Source organism: Strix aluco, chromosome Z (assembly GCF_031877795.1).
Source record: "Strix aluco isolate bStrAlu1 chromosome Z, bStrAlu1.hap1, whole genome shotgun sequence".
Lineage (NCBI taxonomy): Eukaryota > Metazoa > Chordata > Aves > Strigiformes > Strigidae > Strix > Strix aluco.
Genome location: NC_133971.1, coordinates 93,664,367 through 93,681,902, shown reverse-complemented (window position 1 = coordinate 93,681,902; position 17,536 = coordinate 93,664,367). Strand labels below are relative to the sequence as shown.

Sequence of the window (17,536 nt, the reverse complement as noted above, 5' to 3'; positions counted from 1 at the left end):
GCATTTTTTGCTAGTCCAGAAAATGAAAAATTTTGCCCTGGTTTGCCTGTGGTATGCTTTTTCTAGGGATAGGACTTCAGTCTTCAGGACTGACAGTTTTCTCGATGCTTTATCATTAAAGTACCATTGTAATAATGTTCATATGGCTGGAGCTGGTATTGATGCCTATAGATAGGCTTATATAGCACTTTCTGTAGTGAAATCTAATTTTCAGTTGCCTTTTTTTTTTTTCCCAAACTTCAGTTGTTTATGATGAAACTTTGATGCTGAGTATCTTCCTTAGGCTGATTTTTTAAAAATTTTTTTTTGGCACCGCTTTAATTGAAAACAGTTCTTATGTTTCTGAGAATGAGGTTAGGGAAAAATGTTACTTAACCAATGCTGAATTCTTACATCTGTTTTATTAAGGAGTTTTAGAGCCTTCATGCATTGGAACCGGCATGAAGGGGGGCTTAGGGGAGTGAAACCATGGACAAAGATGTGCCATTTGCAATCGCTCTTAAAGTTTTTAGTAAATCTGGCCAAGTTATAAGGTCCCAAAACTTGCTGTTTGCATACGTTGCACAGAAACTTGTTGAAAAACTGACTGCAAAATTGTCTGAACATTGAGTTTACATGAAGCGTGTTCCACAGAGCGTCATGCCAGTGAGGCTTGGGATATGGCACCCCTCAAAGTCTGTGAGCCTGTTTCAGGGTGCAGGGGGAACTTTCCCTGCAGTTCCTTCATCCAGTTGCTGGTGGACCAGGTTTCAAGCAAGAGAATTAACACTCGGGAACTTTCTCTTCTTTGGTACAGCAGGTAGTGTGGAGGAGGAAGTTATCTCACTGCATTACAGAATGTATTGGCTTAGAACAAAAATAGGGACAGGCTGGGGTGGATTAAAAAACAACATGCCCATTGCGTGTGTGCATCAGAGAGAGGTGGTGGGGTCCAAGGAGCGTGATCAAGTCTTCTCAGAAATATAGGTGACAGCCAGAGTGCTCCCAAACTGTGTAGCATTGAGTTTTCCATCTGCACTTGTATTTGGAATTCTATTTAATTTCTTTTAAATGCTCTCCTGAAGGTTCTGGTAGAGAAGCTGGTTGGAACTGCTGCAGGTACCAGTGCTCAGGTACTTCACAAGTTTGGAGGAGTGAAACTTAGACCTAGCAGGCAAGCAGCAGATCTGCAATGTCTTTGCTGTGCTAGCTATTCCTTCTTAGTTTTGTCTGGGACAAGAAACAGGAGACTGGGATCTTTATCTGGCATATGAGCAGCAGGCTGAGGAAAGGAGAAAGCAGGTGTTTATTTCAATAGAAGGAAGGCCATGAAGAGGCTGGGAAAGATGCTGAGATTTAGCTGTCAAGATGTAATTCTGTGATGGAATGGAGAGAATTATGAAAACTGAGACCAGGAGGAGAGGTGCATCCTTGCAGAGGCAGGTCCAGCAGGTCTGGTTGTGACTCAGGCACTGAATTTACTTCACAGAATCACAGAACTGTCTAGGTTGGAAAAGACCTTGAAGATCATCCAGTCCCACCATCAACCCGACATTAACAGTTCCCAACTCCATCAGATCCCTCAGCGCTATGTTGACCTGACTCTTCAACCCCTCCAGGGATGGGGACTCCACCACCTCCCTGGGCAGCCCATTCCAATGCCCAACAACCCCTTCTATGCTTCCTAATACCTAGTCTAAACCTTCCCTGGCGCAACTTGAGGCCATTCCCTCTTGGCCTGGCGCTGGTTCCTTGGCTCAAGAGACTCATCCCCCCTCTCTGCACCCTCCTTTCAGGGAGTTGTAGAGGGCTGTGAGGTCTCCCCTCAGCCTCCTCTTCTCCACACTAAACCCCCCCAGTTCCCTCAGCCGCTCCCCATCACACCTGTGCTCCAGACCCTGCACCAGCTCCGTTGCCCTTCTCTGGACACGCTCGAGTCATTCAATGGCCTTTTTGGAGTGAGGGGCCCAAAACTGAACCCACTCATCGAGGGGCGGCCTCACCAGTGCCAAGTGCAGGGGTAAGATCCCTTCCCTGTCCCTGCTGGCCAAGCTATTGCTGATGCAAGCCAGGATGCCATTGGCCTTCTTGGCCACCTTCTTACCTCATCCTCCTCCATGGCAATTGCTTAGGTCTTGCCTGATAAAACATAGATAGAGAGATGCTGAGTTTTGGCATGGTAAAGCTGATCCTTGTTGTTTCCTGAATACTAGACTTGAATGTAAGTCTGGATTTGACCCCTTGAGTGGTGGCAAGAATGATCTCTGAAGCACTCCAGCAAGGGATATGTCTTGTCATGGAATTGGGATATGTCGTGTCATGATACTTGCCATGGAAACTGAGCTGCATATGTTCAACAAATAAGGGAACGGAAAGATGAAAATTATGTTGTGTTTTAGGCAACTTGAGTCCAGAAAAAAACAGTTCTCCCTTGCCTCTTTGCATATATATTTATTTTTTTTTAAGGATGTTAGGCAATTTGTTTTAGAGGGAGACTTTCCCAGGAGCCAAGTCACTCATGTTCTCATGTCTCACTTAAGAAATGCGTTAATTTTGAATTGAGTGCCTGCAGTCACAAGTAGTCAACAGGAGCAGAGTGTTAAACTTGCTAAGTGATACAAAATTCTGACTGCTCTGGAAAAGTCAGTTGTTGGATACTTTGATCTGTCTAGCAACATTACAGGTCACTTCTGTCAATGGCAGTCTGAGTTTCTTCTTCCCCCTTCCCCCTCTATGTAGGGTTGAAGTTCTTCTGAGGATCTGCTTCCGCTTCAGAAGCATTAGTTAACATTGATACCCTGATTAGCACTAATTAAAAATAATACTGGAATCCAAGAAATAAAAGATCATGGTAAAAAGGAAAATTTGAGTGCTCTCATTTATGATAGGATCATCTAAGGTGTAGAAAATACGGATGCCTGTAAGTGTTTTGGTATCATCTGCATAAACAAGAGGCACAGCACAGTGTGGACAACCCTGATTTTTGCAGTTGTCTGAAATAGTGAGCATCTGTGTCTCTTGTGTATCTTGTGGTTCATGATTGGAACAGATCGACATTGCAGTCGGAGAAGAATGAGAAAGTGTTACAAACTTTTATTACCATTTCTTTCAGTAACTGAACACCATGTTTTCAAGTTAGGTCTTAGGTTGTGTTTGAAGTGCAGCAGGTATTCCACCTGCTTGCATGGAATACCAGCAAATTGCCTGTAGGAGAAGCCCTTGTACTTGGAGGAAATTTGCACTTGATGCATGCATTACAAATGTGTATTTATAAATGATGAGTCCTTCACGATTCTGCCTTATTTATGTGTTTATAGTTGATATAATAGATAATATATTTGATAACTTATATAAATAGATTATATTTTATAACTTATATAAATAAATGTTGTGATTATAGAAAATATAATTTATATGTATATACATAAATCCTAAAATGTATCTACCTACCTAAAAAACCCATTAATATTTGGCCTTCTTGCTATGGAGAGGAATTCATGCTGGCAGCCCTGTTCTGTTAAGTAGGCTTTAAAAGATTTCTTCCCTTTCTCTGAAACGGAGGTTAATCAAGGTGTGCATAAATTTGTGGTAACAAATACTTGCAATTCTCCAAGTGCACAGTAAACCAAAAATAATTTGAGGACAAGGTTATCAGGATAAATCCAGAGAGTATTCTGCAGTATGCTAGGAGCTATTTAAAAACTTTTGGCTGCAACTCTCCAGTAAATAACAATCAGACTTCCAGAAATGTCTGACAGTCAGCAGCTCTAGTTGTTCTTACAGTTCATACTTTATGTTCTACCAAGATCATTACCTGAAGATCTAAAACCTCTTCTGCGCTCTATAAATGGGAGATTATCCTGGATATGTCTGCATGTGGTGTATGGAGTGGTTTTGGACACCTCGAAGGACTTCTCACTTCTCATTTTCTGGAGTTCTGTTAAAATCAGAGTATTTTCTTACCATTATTCCATCTCCAAACTTACAACATTCATCAGGTCTCCTGGCACACTGTTTCTCTGCCCACCGTTGACGTGCCTGCATAGGCATTATTGTCTAGGGTAGCACAAGTGTGATCACTGTGGATTTTTTTTCCAAGAGTATCACACATTGATCTGACTACTGTGTTTCTCAAAATATTCAAGCTGTTTATAGCTAGACCAGTATCATAAATTCATCTTGGTTTGAAGGGGAATTTTTTTTTTCCATGTTATAAATGAAGAAATAGTTTGAAAAGAAAATAATGAGATTCTGGAATCCTATGGAAATATTTATGTGTGAGGACCATGAGGACAGTTGAGCAGTGGAGCAGGCTGCCCAGGGAGGTTGTGCCATCTCCATCCTTGGAAGTTTCCAAGTCTCAGCTGGATGAAGCCCTGAGCAACCTGGTGTGACTCCATAGCTGCCCCTGCTTGGAGCAGGAGGTTGAGCCAAAGACCTCCTGAGGTCCCTTCCAGCTTGAATCATCCTGTGATCTTATCCTCTGAAAAATTATTTCTTCCTTTCTACCCAACTTCTAAAACTTCTCTGTCTTTTCCATCCTCTTCTTCTGGTTGTCAAAGTCAATGCTGCAAATAAATGTTGCTCTCCTTTTGCCAGGATATTTTTTGAATGTGTTTCCATGTTCATTTCTGTCCCCAATTTTGTCTGATTGTGTTGACAAAAAATGTTACTGAAAATCCTACTGTCAGTGGGATTATACATATCCACTGTGCTCCCTCCCATTCTCACCACAACAATAAAGTACCAGAACAGTGCCCTGGGCAAAAGCCAGAGGAGTTTTCTATTTTAAAAAAAAGTTCAAAATCCCCCCCAAACAAACAAACAAAAAAGTCCTAAACACAACACCCCCCCCACCCCCACAAAACCCCAAAACACAAAAGCCCCAAAACCCCAGCACCCAACAACTCCTGTTTAATTTCTTGCTATACGAGTTTGTTGTTGGCTTGAAGTTTGCTGTTCCAAGGCTGATGGCTGATTGAGTCAGACAGTTGTTGTAAAATTGAATCCAACACTGGGTGGATTTGCAGTTTTTCCCACATTTCTCATGCGTTTTCCTCTCTCTCACACTCTTCTAGCTTGCACTTAGTTTCCCAGGTTTCAAATAGTCATAATACTGTGGTATTGTGTTCTTATATAATACCATAAAATTTTTTTAATATTGTGGTCACATTTGCAGCTTCAGTTATACTGGACAGTCTTCAAATGTGCAGCAGAAATATTGTTCCATCTCAGAAACTGTATCACTTGTGTCCTAAGGAGTTGGAATAGGTGTTTCCAGCAACAGGCCAGGAGTGAAGCTAATAAAAACGTGAAGATTGCCTTCCTTGTTTAAGATGTTCCCTTGCTATAGCTTTTTTTCCCTATATATTTCTTCAAGTGAAAAAATGATCTATTAGAGTTATTTCCAGCTTTATTTGGCAACTTTATAGCCTTTTGATTCAGGAATGTGGTATGTAATTTGCTTGACTTGATTCTTCAAGGTGTCTGACATGAGATATGTCTACTACTCAGCTTCATCTTATGGATGCTAAAAATGTCTTCAGAGGTTTCCAGCTAACAAAGCTATCCCGTTCTTCAACATATGTGTGCAAATAAGAGAAGTAGCCTTCATCTGAAAATCTTAACTGTATAACTTCATTGAGACAGTTTAAAGGTGTTGACTTTATAAATGTTTCTGTAGTTTTTCAGATGAAATAATTTTTTTTTTTTTCAGTGTCTGTATACATTCTTGATACAGCTGTGGTGTCAAAAGCTTTGATGGGAATGCAAGTCTCCAGCTGAGCTTCATGCTCTTGGGAGAAGGTGGTCTTCTCCTTATTTTGAGATTCAAAACAAACAAAGTTAGGTAATCTAATGGCATAGATGGGGGCTCCTGCCCTGAAAAAAGCCTATATGGTTTTAGATGTCCGAGTAAAGAGCTCCTGAGATCTAGTGATTAAAAAAGAGAATAAATACTTTAAAATTAAATAAACACTATTTTTGCAGTGAATTGAGGAATATGCTTTTTTATTACATTAAATCTATGCAGCTATTTGTGATCTTTTTCAGTGCAGTGACGTTTGAGAGATCGTGTAGAGTGTTGGAGCTGGGATTAATTGCAGGAAGCAAAGTGGAAAAGGCTTTCAAAGAAAGGAAAGAAAAATCTGTGTATATAATTTGGCTAGGCAACAAAGGAGACATGACTCTGCCTTTTATTTAAAGGCTGTAAACACTGAACTGGGGAAGAAATGTTTTATGGTATTACACAGGACTACTTATAGGAATAAGTAGACCAAGTTGAACAAAGTAATGCTCAGGCTGAATATTAGGGAAAAAAATTGAACATTGAGGTTTATTAGATTATGGAACACTCTTCCCAAAGGATGTGGTTCAAGCTCGGTTACTAGTCCCTTAAAATTAGACTGGATAGGATAACAAAATGTACTGGAGGGAAGACTGTTGCATGGGTAGGGGGTGAACACAGTTACCTAATACGTCTTCACATTTCACTTGCTTCCATGATTCATTTCCTGAAAAACTGCTTCCAGAATGTGTTAATGACATCACGGTCCCAGCCTCCTCGGACACGGTGGTGCTTCTCAGTGCTGTGGCTTTCGGAGAGTTTATTTGGAGATTTGCTGGGCTGTCTTTCTTCCAGTGACTCCGATAGCTCAGCTGTTCCTTGAATCTTTCCTGTGCTGCTGCAGCATTGCCGAGAGCAATGGGGATGGGCAAAAATCAGGTGCCTAGGGTGTGTTTTAAAAACAGACAGACACACGAACTGGGTATTCCTGGAGAGACTGATCAGGAGTGGGGCCGGCAGCAGAAACTGTGTTGCAGAGCTTGACTTCACAGAAGTGACTACCTTCTGCTGTTTTGGCAAGTAGCACGAAATACTTGTCTCTGTTAGAGTAGTATTAATGGGCATGCGAAACTTGAAACAAAGAAGCCGTACTCAGTCACGTATTTCAATGAGCCAGTCTTAGTGGTTCTGTGGCACTGATTTGATGAGAAGAAAATAACTTGGTTTTGAAACACATCTTCTACAATTTTTTTTAAACGTTTAAAGAAGTCATCTAAAACATGCTTTGTAGTCTTTGTTTAACATGCAGTCACTTTTCTGTAGTATTTAGGAATTAAATACTGGTAATAAAGTAGAGTAATAATGAAGCACCTGAAATAAAGCCCATGACAATCCACTGTATAAGTTGTTGAGACATATGTAACTTTGACCTTGCACAGCACTTTGCATCAAGGACTAAGGGTAGCTTGATAGCATTTTAAGCTTAGATATGCTGTTTCAACCGATCATCCATTTACTCTGGTACACATCCTTTACCGTTCCTATATTCCGAACAGTAAATAGAGTCAAGATGGACCGGTACATAGCTGTTGTCTCAAAATGCTTACAGCCCTGCACATAAGCTTTTAAATTTAGTATCTCCCACGTGTGAATTCTTGCTGCAGCCTACTGATGACTTAGAAACTGGCTACCCTACCACTATTTAACATGTGAATTTATTTTGCTAGACTGTGTCACCCAGAAACCATTTATAGTTGTTTTTAAAATGTCTTTCCTTCCATGTCTCAAGCTAGCTTGGGGTAATTCTGTTTGTCTAATGCCAGACAGTGGAGAGCATGAAAAATATTGCTGAAAATTAAAATTGTTGCCTTTGTCATTTGTATTACCATGTCAGATACAAGGTTGTAAAAATCTATAATTTAGAAGAACTTATGTCAGCTAAAAAAGTTGCTGCAAGCAAAAAGTTAGTGCAGTATTTAGGACAGCCATTTTTATGCTTCTGAATTTTATAATTTCCCTACCTAAAAAATCTACACTGCAATCAGATACACTTTTTCAGTTGGAGGTTGTGTTTGTGCTCCTTATGAGTTTAATGTCGCTTGAGGGTAGAATACTTAATGTGCAGGTTCATTAAGCACATAAAAATTTTTCCATATTTCCTATACTTCAGTTCTGCTAGTTTCTTGCTATAATGAATCTTCCAAAAACTTGCAATAGGACTTTCCTGAAATTAATGTAGCTGCTGTTTTTATAGTCTTTTAAGCAAGTATACCAGTGCTCCTCACAATTAGCAATTTTAAGTTGCTTAAATAAAGACCTGGGATGTTAAGGACATGCTTATAAAGTATAAAATGACTTTGACTTGAGACATTATGGGAAGTGCGTCTTGATATAGCTGTTGCCTCACTGATCCAGCCTCTCCTGTTTATGATTCCGTGGACCACTTTTTCCTCTCCCATTCATTATCACATAACATCCCCGTGGCAACTTGAGAAATTGCTTACATGGAAAAGTAATCGTAGGAAAGTATTTATGTATTTTTAGCTTTCTTCTAACACAATGTAGCAGCTGGAAACAAGGACAAGAGCCAGCACAACATGAACTGCCAACTCTCCATGGGCCACCAGAAAGTGTTCATCAGACCACAACGTGAGAACCATTGAATTGACTTAAGAAATGTGACACACATAATAAGCATTAAACAAAAAAACCACCCCAGCCCTCAAGTTCTCAGAGCTGCTGCTTGAATGTAATAAGAATGAAATAGTATTTGTAATGTTTTTGAATAATACGTTATCTGCTGGTTTTGGTGGAGGAAGGACATGATGGTATCAATTAGATGCAGTGAAAATCACTTTTGCTTCAGTTCTTCATAATCTGTGTTTATTCTTGTCTTAGATGTTATTGCAGCATTAAACAATCTTCTGGATGCTGAAAGTTTCATACATAGGAAAGCAGGGTGTGGAGTTGGTCTTGTTTTGAACCGATTACTGAAACATAGGTTTGATCTGTTCTGTTTGGTGGGTTTTTTGTGATCGGGTTTTCTTTCTGGTGTTTAATGCTTTTTTTACCAACTTCCATAGTCTCATCTACTTGAGTTCTTTCCATTTTTGCAACAAGGGAGCAGGACTGTCATTTTGGAAATGTTAAAGTGACAGGAAGAGATGAGGAAGATCTTTTGAAGATCTTCATGCCTAGCAAAACTTCTTCGTCTTCCTTTTCAGTCTCAAAAACTGCCCAGGGCTGCACCTCCATCTGGTGCGCTCTGCAAAATAGTTTCAAAAGCAATAAAACTCATTGGCAGGATGCTAATAATGTATGGTAGGATTTGGGTTGTGTGTACGGGGGACTGAGGAAAGGATCTGTTCTGTCAGCAAGCTCCAGTGAGGAGAGAAGTGAGCGTACTCAAAAAGGCTATGCCAGCATTAATTGAAATTTAATGCCTATGTTTAAATTTAATGAAGGATAGGCTGTTAAAAGGAAGGCTTGGTGAAGTTCGGTTAATGTAATTGCATGTTGCAACTCTGATTAAACAAACAAACAAAAAAATTTTAAAAAATCTAATTTTCTCAGAAAGATACTTTGAAATAAGTAACACCAATTTCCCCTGTGTTAATGCTTTTTCCAGGGAGAGAGCTCAGAGGTTTTATCTTCCAAGCCTTTACACTGAAGGCTGGAAAGTGAATAAGGCATGTTTTGTGGAAGAATTACAACTCGTTTAATAAATATCCCAAGAGAGCTCACAAGTCAATTATAGCTCACAGTTTGTTGATATACTAACTTGAAATAATGGTATGCAGTGCTAGTTCAGTTGGCTGTAACTTTTGATGCTTTATAATGAGTAATTTTTTTAAGTACCCTCTGTGCTCCTACCTGTCTTCTGGTTTTAAAATGTCTTTAAAATCAAGCTCTTGAAATTTTGCTTTGTCACATGAAACTATGAGTAAATATATGTAAACTTTTCTCCAAGTAGGTATGAACCTTATTTGTATTTTCTTGTGTAACAGAGACCAGAGCATAAGGCTCAGATTTCTGCAGAATTGTGTATGCATTTAGTAACAGCCTGGTGAAAGAAATTTCTTTTTTGATGAATGTATCATAACTTCATTTCGGCATTAAGTGTTGTTCCACAGACTGTCAAACTAGATTAAAATCTTGGATTTGTTTTCATGGCTATGAGCAGTGTTTCTACGCATCTTACAGAAGACCTCAGATTCTCTTTTGAAAAAAACCATACCTTACTCTTAAGCAACACCTGCTTTCCTTGCTGTGCCTTACATAGAACTGTACGAATAGAGATCAAAGAAGTCATGATGGGTAGTTTTGTGGAAGAGAAGGAAAAAATGGATCTGCTCATTTTGTTTAAAAGGTAAAAACAGTCTGTTCCTTCACAAGGTATCTATGTATTTGCCAGAAGTAATTGGCAAAATTTTAGTATTTCTCTAATTGACAAAAATTCTAGCAATGTGGTTCCATGTGGAACTGAGCCAAGAAATATCTTAGAGAATTACAATTAAAAATAAGATTACAAGTATTTTGTAGAAGGCAGTAAATTCTGTAGATGAAATAATCGATCCGAATACGTAAATGTTGAAGAGACTGGTTTAGGGTTATAGATTATTAATGTCATCACTTATAATTAGCACCAGAAAGGTGGCATTTGGTAATGTAGACCCTTTTCAAGAGTTTAAGAGAGCTTTAGAAGCACTCTGGGTCGTGATGGTATTGCAGGTAGTGCACCTCCTTCATCCTTTGCATAGTTCAGTGGTTCAGTTTTGACAGGCGTAGACCATCTTTGCCACTTCCCAGATATACAGAAAGTTTTAAGAAAACTTCTGTAATTTGCATTTCCCTTGGGATATATGCTGAAATGATTAGAGAATAGGAATAAGTGAAATTTAAAGTGCAATTTAAATGTGAAAGAAATCTAATATGTTAAAGTGTCAAGGCAAATTTAATTCCATGCTTTTAATGATGCCAGGCAGCCCTAGTACAATTACCGCTGCCTATGGCTATTCTATTGGCTTAAACAGGAATTTTAAACATGAGATTTTCTTCTTTTTATTCTGTTTTTCTGTGATGTTCTGAAGAAGCAGAATCTGAAATGTGATTCTGGCCCCTTCTTTTGTATCAATGTATATTCTTTGTATGTTTTCTGTTAACTGTAACTTCAGATCTGAAAAGAACACAGTGAGGAGAACTTCTAAGGGGTTGCAGCATAAATAATTTTTGTTTTCCTTGCTAAAAACTTAAATAAAGCTTAATAATTTTGAAGTATACATAATTGTAAAACCAGGTGTAGCAAAGTGATATTTGAAATATTGTGAACATAACAGAATACAACTAGAAACACTGACTGCTCTTGTCTGTTCTCCCAAGCTCTTTATCTGTTTAGCACTCTAATCTGCTGTTGATGATCAGAAACAGTATTTTCCTTAGAAATGTCTCTTAACTCGAGTACATTGGGAGCACCTAGTGTGACACTGCATTTTGGAACTGAAAGTATTATGAACCCATTAGCATGGGATTGCTTTTCTGGGGGAATAATACACTTGCCAACAAGAGAGAGAACTGCAGGCAATTACTTGGGTCATGTATCAGTGTGCAGATTTCTCTTGGACCTAATTACCTCATTCTCCCTGGTGGGAGATTCAATTTACAAGCCAGTATTTTGGACATATGCCTCTTTTCCTAACTATTGAGGAAAGGTGTAGTAATGTCAGATGCCAGCCACAGAGGGTGGGGTGGTAGAAAATTAAAAATGAGAACTACAGTAAACTTTAAGAAGGGGAATGTGCCGAATTTGAATTCACTTAACACATGATAATAAATGTATGGTTATTTCATGTTTTTTGAAAATCATTTCTTTGCATGTTATCTATCTGGATAACTCATGAGTTAAAAGCTAGCTTCATGGTCAGCATTTTTATTCAGCTTCGTTAAGATTTAAGGACAGTGGATCAAAAACACGGTGATAAAGGATTATTAATGTAACATGAAATTTTTGCTAAGAAGGCTGTAATTATCGTGTTTTTTATTATAAGAACTACTTCAAACTTCTTAACACTGAATGGCATTAGTTCCTTGCCCGTGACATGGCAGTAATTACCTTGCAATTGTGTTGATGAAGGGAGCGTTGGTTTATTACAAAATCTAACTATATAATTATGTTTGAAGAAAAATACTCTTTGGCTAGCTTGAAATTTCGTAGGGATAAGAGTACTTTAAATTCTTTTAATTAGTTACACTATACTTATGTTTTGCATTGAAATGGCTTACAGTTTTTTATCCTTTGTACCTTGAATCTTGTGGACTAGAAGATTGAAAACTAAACTTTGTTAATTTTTCTGTCTTTAAGAAAGTGTGTTATAATGAATTTTTAATATAGACATTAAAAGAGGAAATTGAATTCTGTTTTTTAAAAGTTGAGATTATTTCTTATTTTTGTGCTGTGTAATTCAAGACTTTGACCTGTTCAATGAATAATTTGGTGAAATCCTCAGCTTCTGCCATAAAATTTTAGCAGTAAAAAAATTAACTGCTAAGCAGGCATTTGGAGATTAATATAATCTGATGAGATTGGGAGGGGTTGCTTCTTATCACCTGGGAACGTATCAAGAGCCCAGATGTGATAGAGGCCAGTGACATTGAAGTTGTCACGTGCCACCATAGCCATGGGAGGGGGAGGCTTGATCCTTTCCTGCGACTTTCCCCATTAATGCTGAGTCTGCAGCATCTCTGCTTCAGTTTTGGTGCTGCTTTTCTTTTTTTTTCCCCCCTAATGTAATGGAGTCTCCTGAGTGATGGCAAGGAAAAAGGCTTTATGGATCTGCTGGAGATGGCTGAGAGGTGTCTTCTAATCCTTCCCTGCTGCTGCTCCTCCCTTCCAGTCTCCTTTGAGCGGTATTTGGGCACGTAGCTGGTCAGCTTGGTTCACCAACACTGCTGTAATTAGGAACAGGAATTTCAAATGCAGTAGTTTAGTATTGGAGTTAGTTTTTTTTAATGCTATAAGGATTAAGTATGAAAATGACTCTGCATTTCAGGCTCAAACATCAAAGTTTAAACACTATGATAATGAAAGTTTTAATGAGCCGCCTTCAGGTGCTTTATACTGGCTTTATTCTTTATGCCTTAATACTGGAGCTGTATATGCACCATATATATACACCTAGATAAAGGGCAGGCTGTGCTAACATGCATTCCTATTGTAGTTCATGAGCAAAGAACTGAGAGTTAGTGTGGAATGATGAGCTATTTACATTTTTGCACCTAATAAATTTTTGTGGGTCTAAAATGAATGAAGTTTCGGTGCTTTGTTACATACGCATTTTTGAGACAGTTGCGAGACAACAAAAACTTGCTTACCCAAGAGGAATTAATCAGTCGGGTTTTTTGACAGTATATCAATAGTGATTTGTCACCTCAAACTTTTTTTTAACTAGATTTTTAACTTCAAATTATTGTAAACAGTTTGTATTTCCATACCTTCACATCTTATATGCAACCTCTTGAAAGGGAATTTCAGAGATTTTGGAGTGCTTTTTCAAGTTGTTTGATCTTCTATATGAATGCAAAAATTCGAGGCTGAGTTTAATAATACCTTAAAATTTAAATTTAAATTGCTGTTGATCCTGTCTTTTTTTCCAATAAGTTTATTATTTGTTATTATGTTGTCTACCGACAATGATGAACAGTGATGATGATCTCTACAGGACTCTCAATCTGGAGGCTCTAGTTTAAGCAGTATTAGTTTTTTGTTGCTGTGTTTTGCCTAAAATATCTATTAAAAATAGAATACATGAGAAAAATGCTGCGTGATGGAACAAGTCAGTTTTATTAAAAAGGCAACATAAGAACTCCTTTTCCTCTCTTAATGTCTTAGCATTGTCAGGATTGCTACATGAATCCTTCAGCTGGTATCTGCTCTGTGGTTAAGGTACTCCCCTTCAAACATATGCTTTTGTTTCCCCTCTCCTAATTTCCTTTTCGTATTCCTGTTCCTTAATTTTCTTGAATTTCCAGTAATCTTTTAATTCCCACCTCTCTGTGCCCACTGCTGTGTTACTCCTGAAGTTTTCATTTTGAGAAACCAAGAAGCCAGACCTGTCATTTTAGGGGTACAGGGTTGAATTGTTTTTCCCTCTTCTCTCTGTCAGATGCTATCTTTTCCTCCTAAAGGAGTTCTATTCATTAAAATGTGTACATAATATCTTTTGCCTTTTCTCTCTAGCTGGCCTGTGGACAGTCTTCACACTTGGTGGGGTGGGGAGTAAACCAACACCGCAGCTAGAGCAGTGCTCCCCTTTAGCTAACCAGAGTCTGCTGCTTCTGCTGGTCTTGGCTAATCTGACCGATTCTCCGGATACTCCGAATCCCTACAGGCAAGCTATTATGTCCTTCAAGAACACTCAAGGTTTGTATCTGTTCTTACCTCTAAGCATGAACTGATGAAAATGATGTGTTAAGTTGCTGCGACTAGTCTTTCCAAAATTTGTTTTCCTTCCAGCCAGCCCGTGGAAGAGCAGTAATAGTACGTTTTCTTCTGGGAGTTTTGAGGTGAAGTTCCTCAGCTTCTGGAACTTAATGGAAGGGGCAGAGGGAGAAGGATACTCTTTCCTTCAGAGTTGAGAAATTTTAGAAAGCTTCATAATTTCATAAAATACAAATAAACCTGACCTATGAGTAGATCAGTTACCCAAGAGTTTGCAGGAGTCCCCTAAAACCTTACAGCACTTGGGGAAATTCTGTTTAGCTGGAGTCATATTTCTTAGAACTAACTGGATTGATGTGCTAACTGTATTCTTGTATTGCAAATGTGAGGAGAAACTGGTTAATGTAAATGCTTTTATGAGACTTGTATACACGGAAAGTTTGAGAGTTGTTTCAGTGCCTACCTGGTTTTTGAGAAGGCTGGTTCCAGACCGTGTATCGGGTGTGATGCTGTACTGCCTCATAGTGCCCTGCTGCCGAGGGTCTTGCGTGGGACACAGTAATGCCCTCACACAGCTTGGACTATCTAGATAGCTCAGCTTGCAGGCAGCGTTCTGCTTTTCATACATACTTTATCCATACATTTAAATCTCTTCGAGTTTTAGCCATGGGGTTTTCATTTTTGTTGGCTTTAGGCAGGTTGACAGCGTGCACAGGGCTGCTCAGCACAGCTCAGGTGCTGCACAGCAACCTGTGAAGCCCCATCACTACCTCTGAGTTATGCATTTTATTTGGGGGGAGATTTTATATTCCTTTAACCACCAAGTTTTTAATAGGTTGAGCTCTAAATTCATTCACCGTTACCTAGGACATTTTTTTGCGTTATGAGGATGAAGGATTGTTCCCATAAGAAGAATTTCTAGTCCTAATGTGCCCCTTTGATTTCCTGGATACTGTTTACAGGCAATTGAGATCAATTCTTCATACAGTTTTTGTTTTGTTCTGGTTTTTAAACTACAAACTTCTACAGATGTTTTATTATGGTTGACTTTGTTTCATGTCATCAGTAACTAGTAATGTATTTCATTACCAAATTTTAAAAGAACTTATTCTATGTCATAAGTAGCATAGAATGACAGAATCATCTCAGCTGGAAAAGCCCTTGATCCTCCAGTCCAACCATGAACCTCACACTGACCGTTCCCAACTCCACCACATCCCTCAGCGCTGGGTCAACCCGACTCTTCAACCCCTCCAGGGATGGGGACTCCCCCCCTGCCCTGGGCAGCCCATTCCAACGCCCAACAGCCCCTTCTGCAAAGAAATCCTTCCTAAGAGCCAGTCTGACCCTGCCCTGGCGCAGCTTGAGGCCATTCCCTCTTGGCCTGGCACTGGTTCCTTGGCTCAAGAGACTCATCCCCCCTCTCTGCACCCTCCTTTCAGGGAGTTGGAGAGGGCAATGAGATGACAACTAGCTCAGAAAAGCTCTAGAACCAGGAGAGGGACTATTGCCCTGTCCACACGCCTTACCTGCACGCCCTGCCTGCGGGCTTCTGCCTTCTCAGCTTGCGGTTTTGTCATGGGTTTTTTGATGCTTTCAGAAGGGTATCCTTTTCTTCAGAGCCCCTCTCCTCAGCACCTGAACTAAAAAGGCCCATGAAAGTCTGTATTTTCTCTAGATGTGTATGTTTATAGAATGACGTATTGTTTCCCATAAACTTTATTTCCACTAGCAGTACTCTCATAACTGAGCTTGAATTTGATTGCTGTGAACATTCTGAGGGGCTGGTAAGAGGAGAGTGATATGAAAAAGAAATGCTGGTTACTGTCATAATGATAATATGTGACTATAAAATGAAAACTGTCTTTTTTGTAGAAGTAATAATTTAATTGGGACAAAACTAAGAAAATTCAGGATAGTTTTCTTTATTCTACACCGTCTGGAACAGTTTAATTTTTCTATTGATCAGTTTAAGGTTCTATAGAATAATACAGGATATGCTGCTGTTGCTGATACGTTTCTTTAATACGGTTTAGATTTTTTTTTTAACAGTTTTTAAAATACTCTTTGAGAAAACAGATATTGATGTGCTATAAATATAAGCGACATGGTTTAAACATCCACAGAAGTGAAGCTTGAAAGTCAGTGGATGTTCCTCAGCTAATGAACCGTGGCGTCAAGTTGCCACATAACAGAGCACATTGAATTGATCTGATTTTGTTGTCTATATCTGAATTTTCCCAAATAAAGAGAAATACTTGCCTGAAGCAGGACAGTTTTAAACCAATCAGTTCATAATCACGATCAGAGATTGAAGGGGGCATGAGGGCAGAAATGGTAGTTCAGAAAAGCTGGGTTTTGGTCTGTCCTCTGCCTATTGGTATGTCATTTTGGGGAGAGCCAGGGTTTCCACCACTGATGGGCTGTGTCTCATCTCTGTGAGTGCTGCGGTGCATCCCGACTTGTGCAGCAAGGAGAAGGGTTTGCTCCAGGGCCTCCTGCTGAGTTCAGCTGAATGACTGGAGCCGTCGCCCCTCGCCCAGGCCAAGAGAAGCAGCAGCTCCTCGGCACACCGTCTCCACCGGGCCCCCAGCAACCCAGTGGGAGCCAGGGCTCCTGTGGGGCTCCCGCAGGTCTTCCAAGCACTTTTTCCTTCCAAAGACGATGGAAATGTTCAAAATAAGTGACAACTACCACATTCGTCCATGCTGAAAGCTATTTAGAAACTTTGCTAAGAATATAGACTAAAAAGAAAGGGGAAAGTGAGAGACTCACATCCCAGTTGAGTGTAGGGAGTGTTTGTGTGATCAGCCCCTACCAGTATAGAGATTTCTCCAGAAGAGTGGAAAAGTTTGGTAAGAAATCATGGGAGTATTCATTGAAGAGACAAATTTGTGTTGGCTCACGGTTGCTGCCTATGGGCACATGTGTGGTGACTCCGTTCTCACTGTTTGCTGTGGTCATCCAGTCTACAGTATCTGAGGAATCTTTCAGTATTTGAGGAAGAAGGAAGATTTGGATGAAGTGCAATAGTTGCTGCCTATTATGCTGGCTATCGTAATACAGTTGGCTGCAAAATGGCTTCTAAAACAGCAGGTTTTGAAATTTTCATTGTTCTTTTCCCTTATTCTTCTGAGTCTTTTCTTCATTTCCTTAAAATCCCTTCTGTCCACAGATCACTGTGCAGGAGTAGTAGTAGTACTGTCACGCTGTTTTATACGGCACAGCTTTCCTAAGTTAATGCATTTTTAATAAATGATAAACAATTCAGAAATCTGTAGTCTGTTATTGTGGGAACGGAGGAATTTTAGTTAAATTCTTCAACTTTGGACATCTTG

The 17,536-nt window shown here is 39.4% G+C and overlaps 1 protein-coding gene across 4 annotated transcripts in view; it reads left to right on the top strand.

Moving 5' to 3' along the window:
• Nucleotides 1-17,536, top strand: part of DYM (dymeclin) — a 226,709-nt gene that overhangs the window by 72,052 nt on the left and 137,121 nt on the right. For all 4 annotated transcript variants that reach the window (XM_074812049.1, XM_074812048.1, XM_074812051.1 and 1 more), the window contains one exon: nucleotides 13,998-14,180. In XM_074812049.1, coding sequence (XP_074668150.1) covers nucleotides 13,998-14,180 — 183 coding nt within the window. The remainder of the gene's footprint in view (nucleotides 1-13,997; nucleotides 14,181-17,536) is intronic.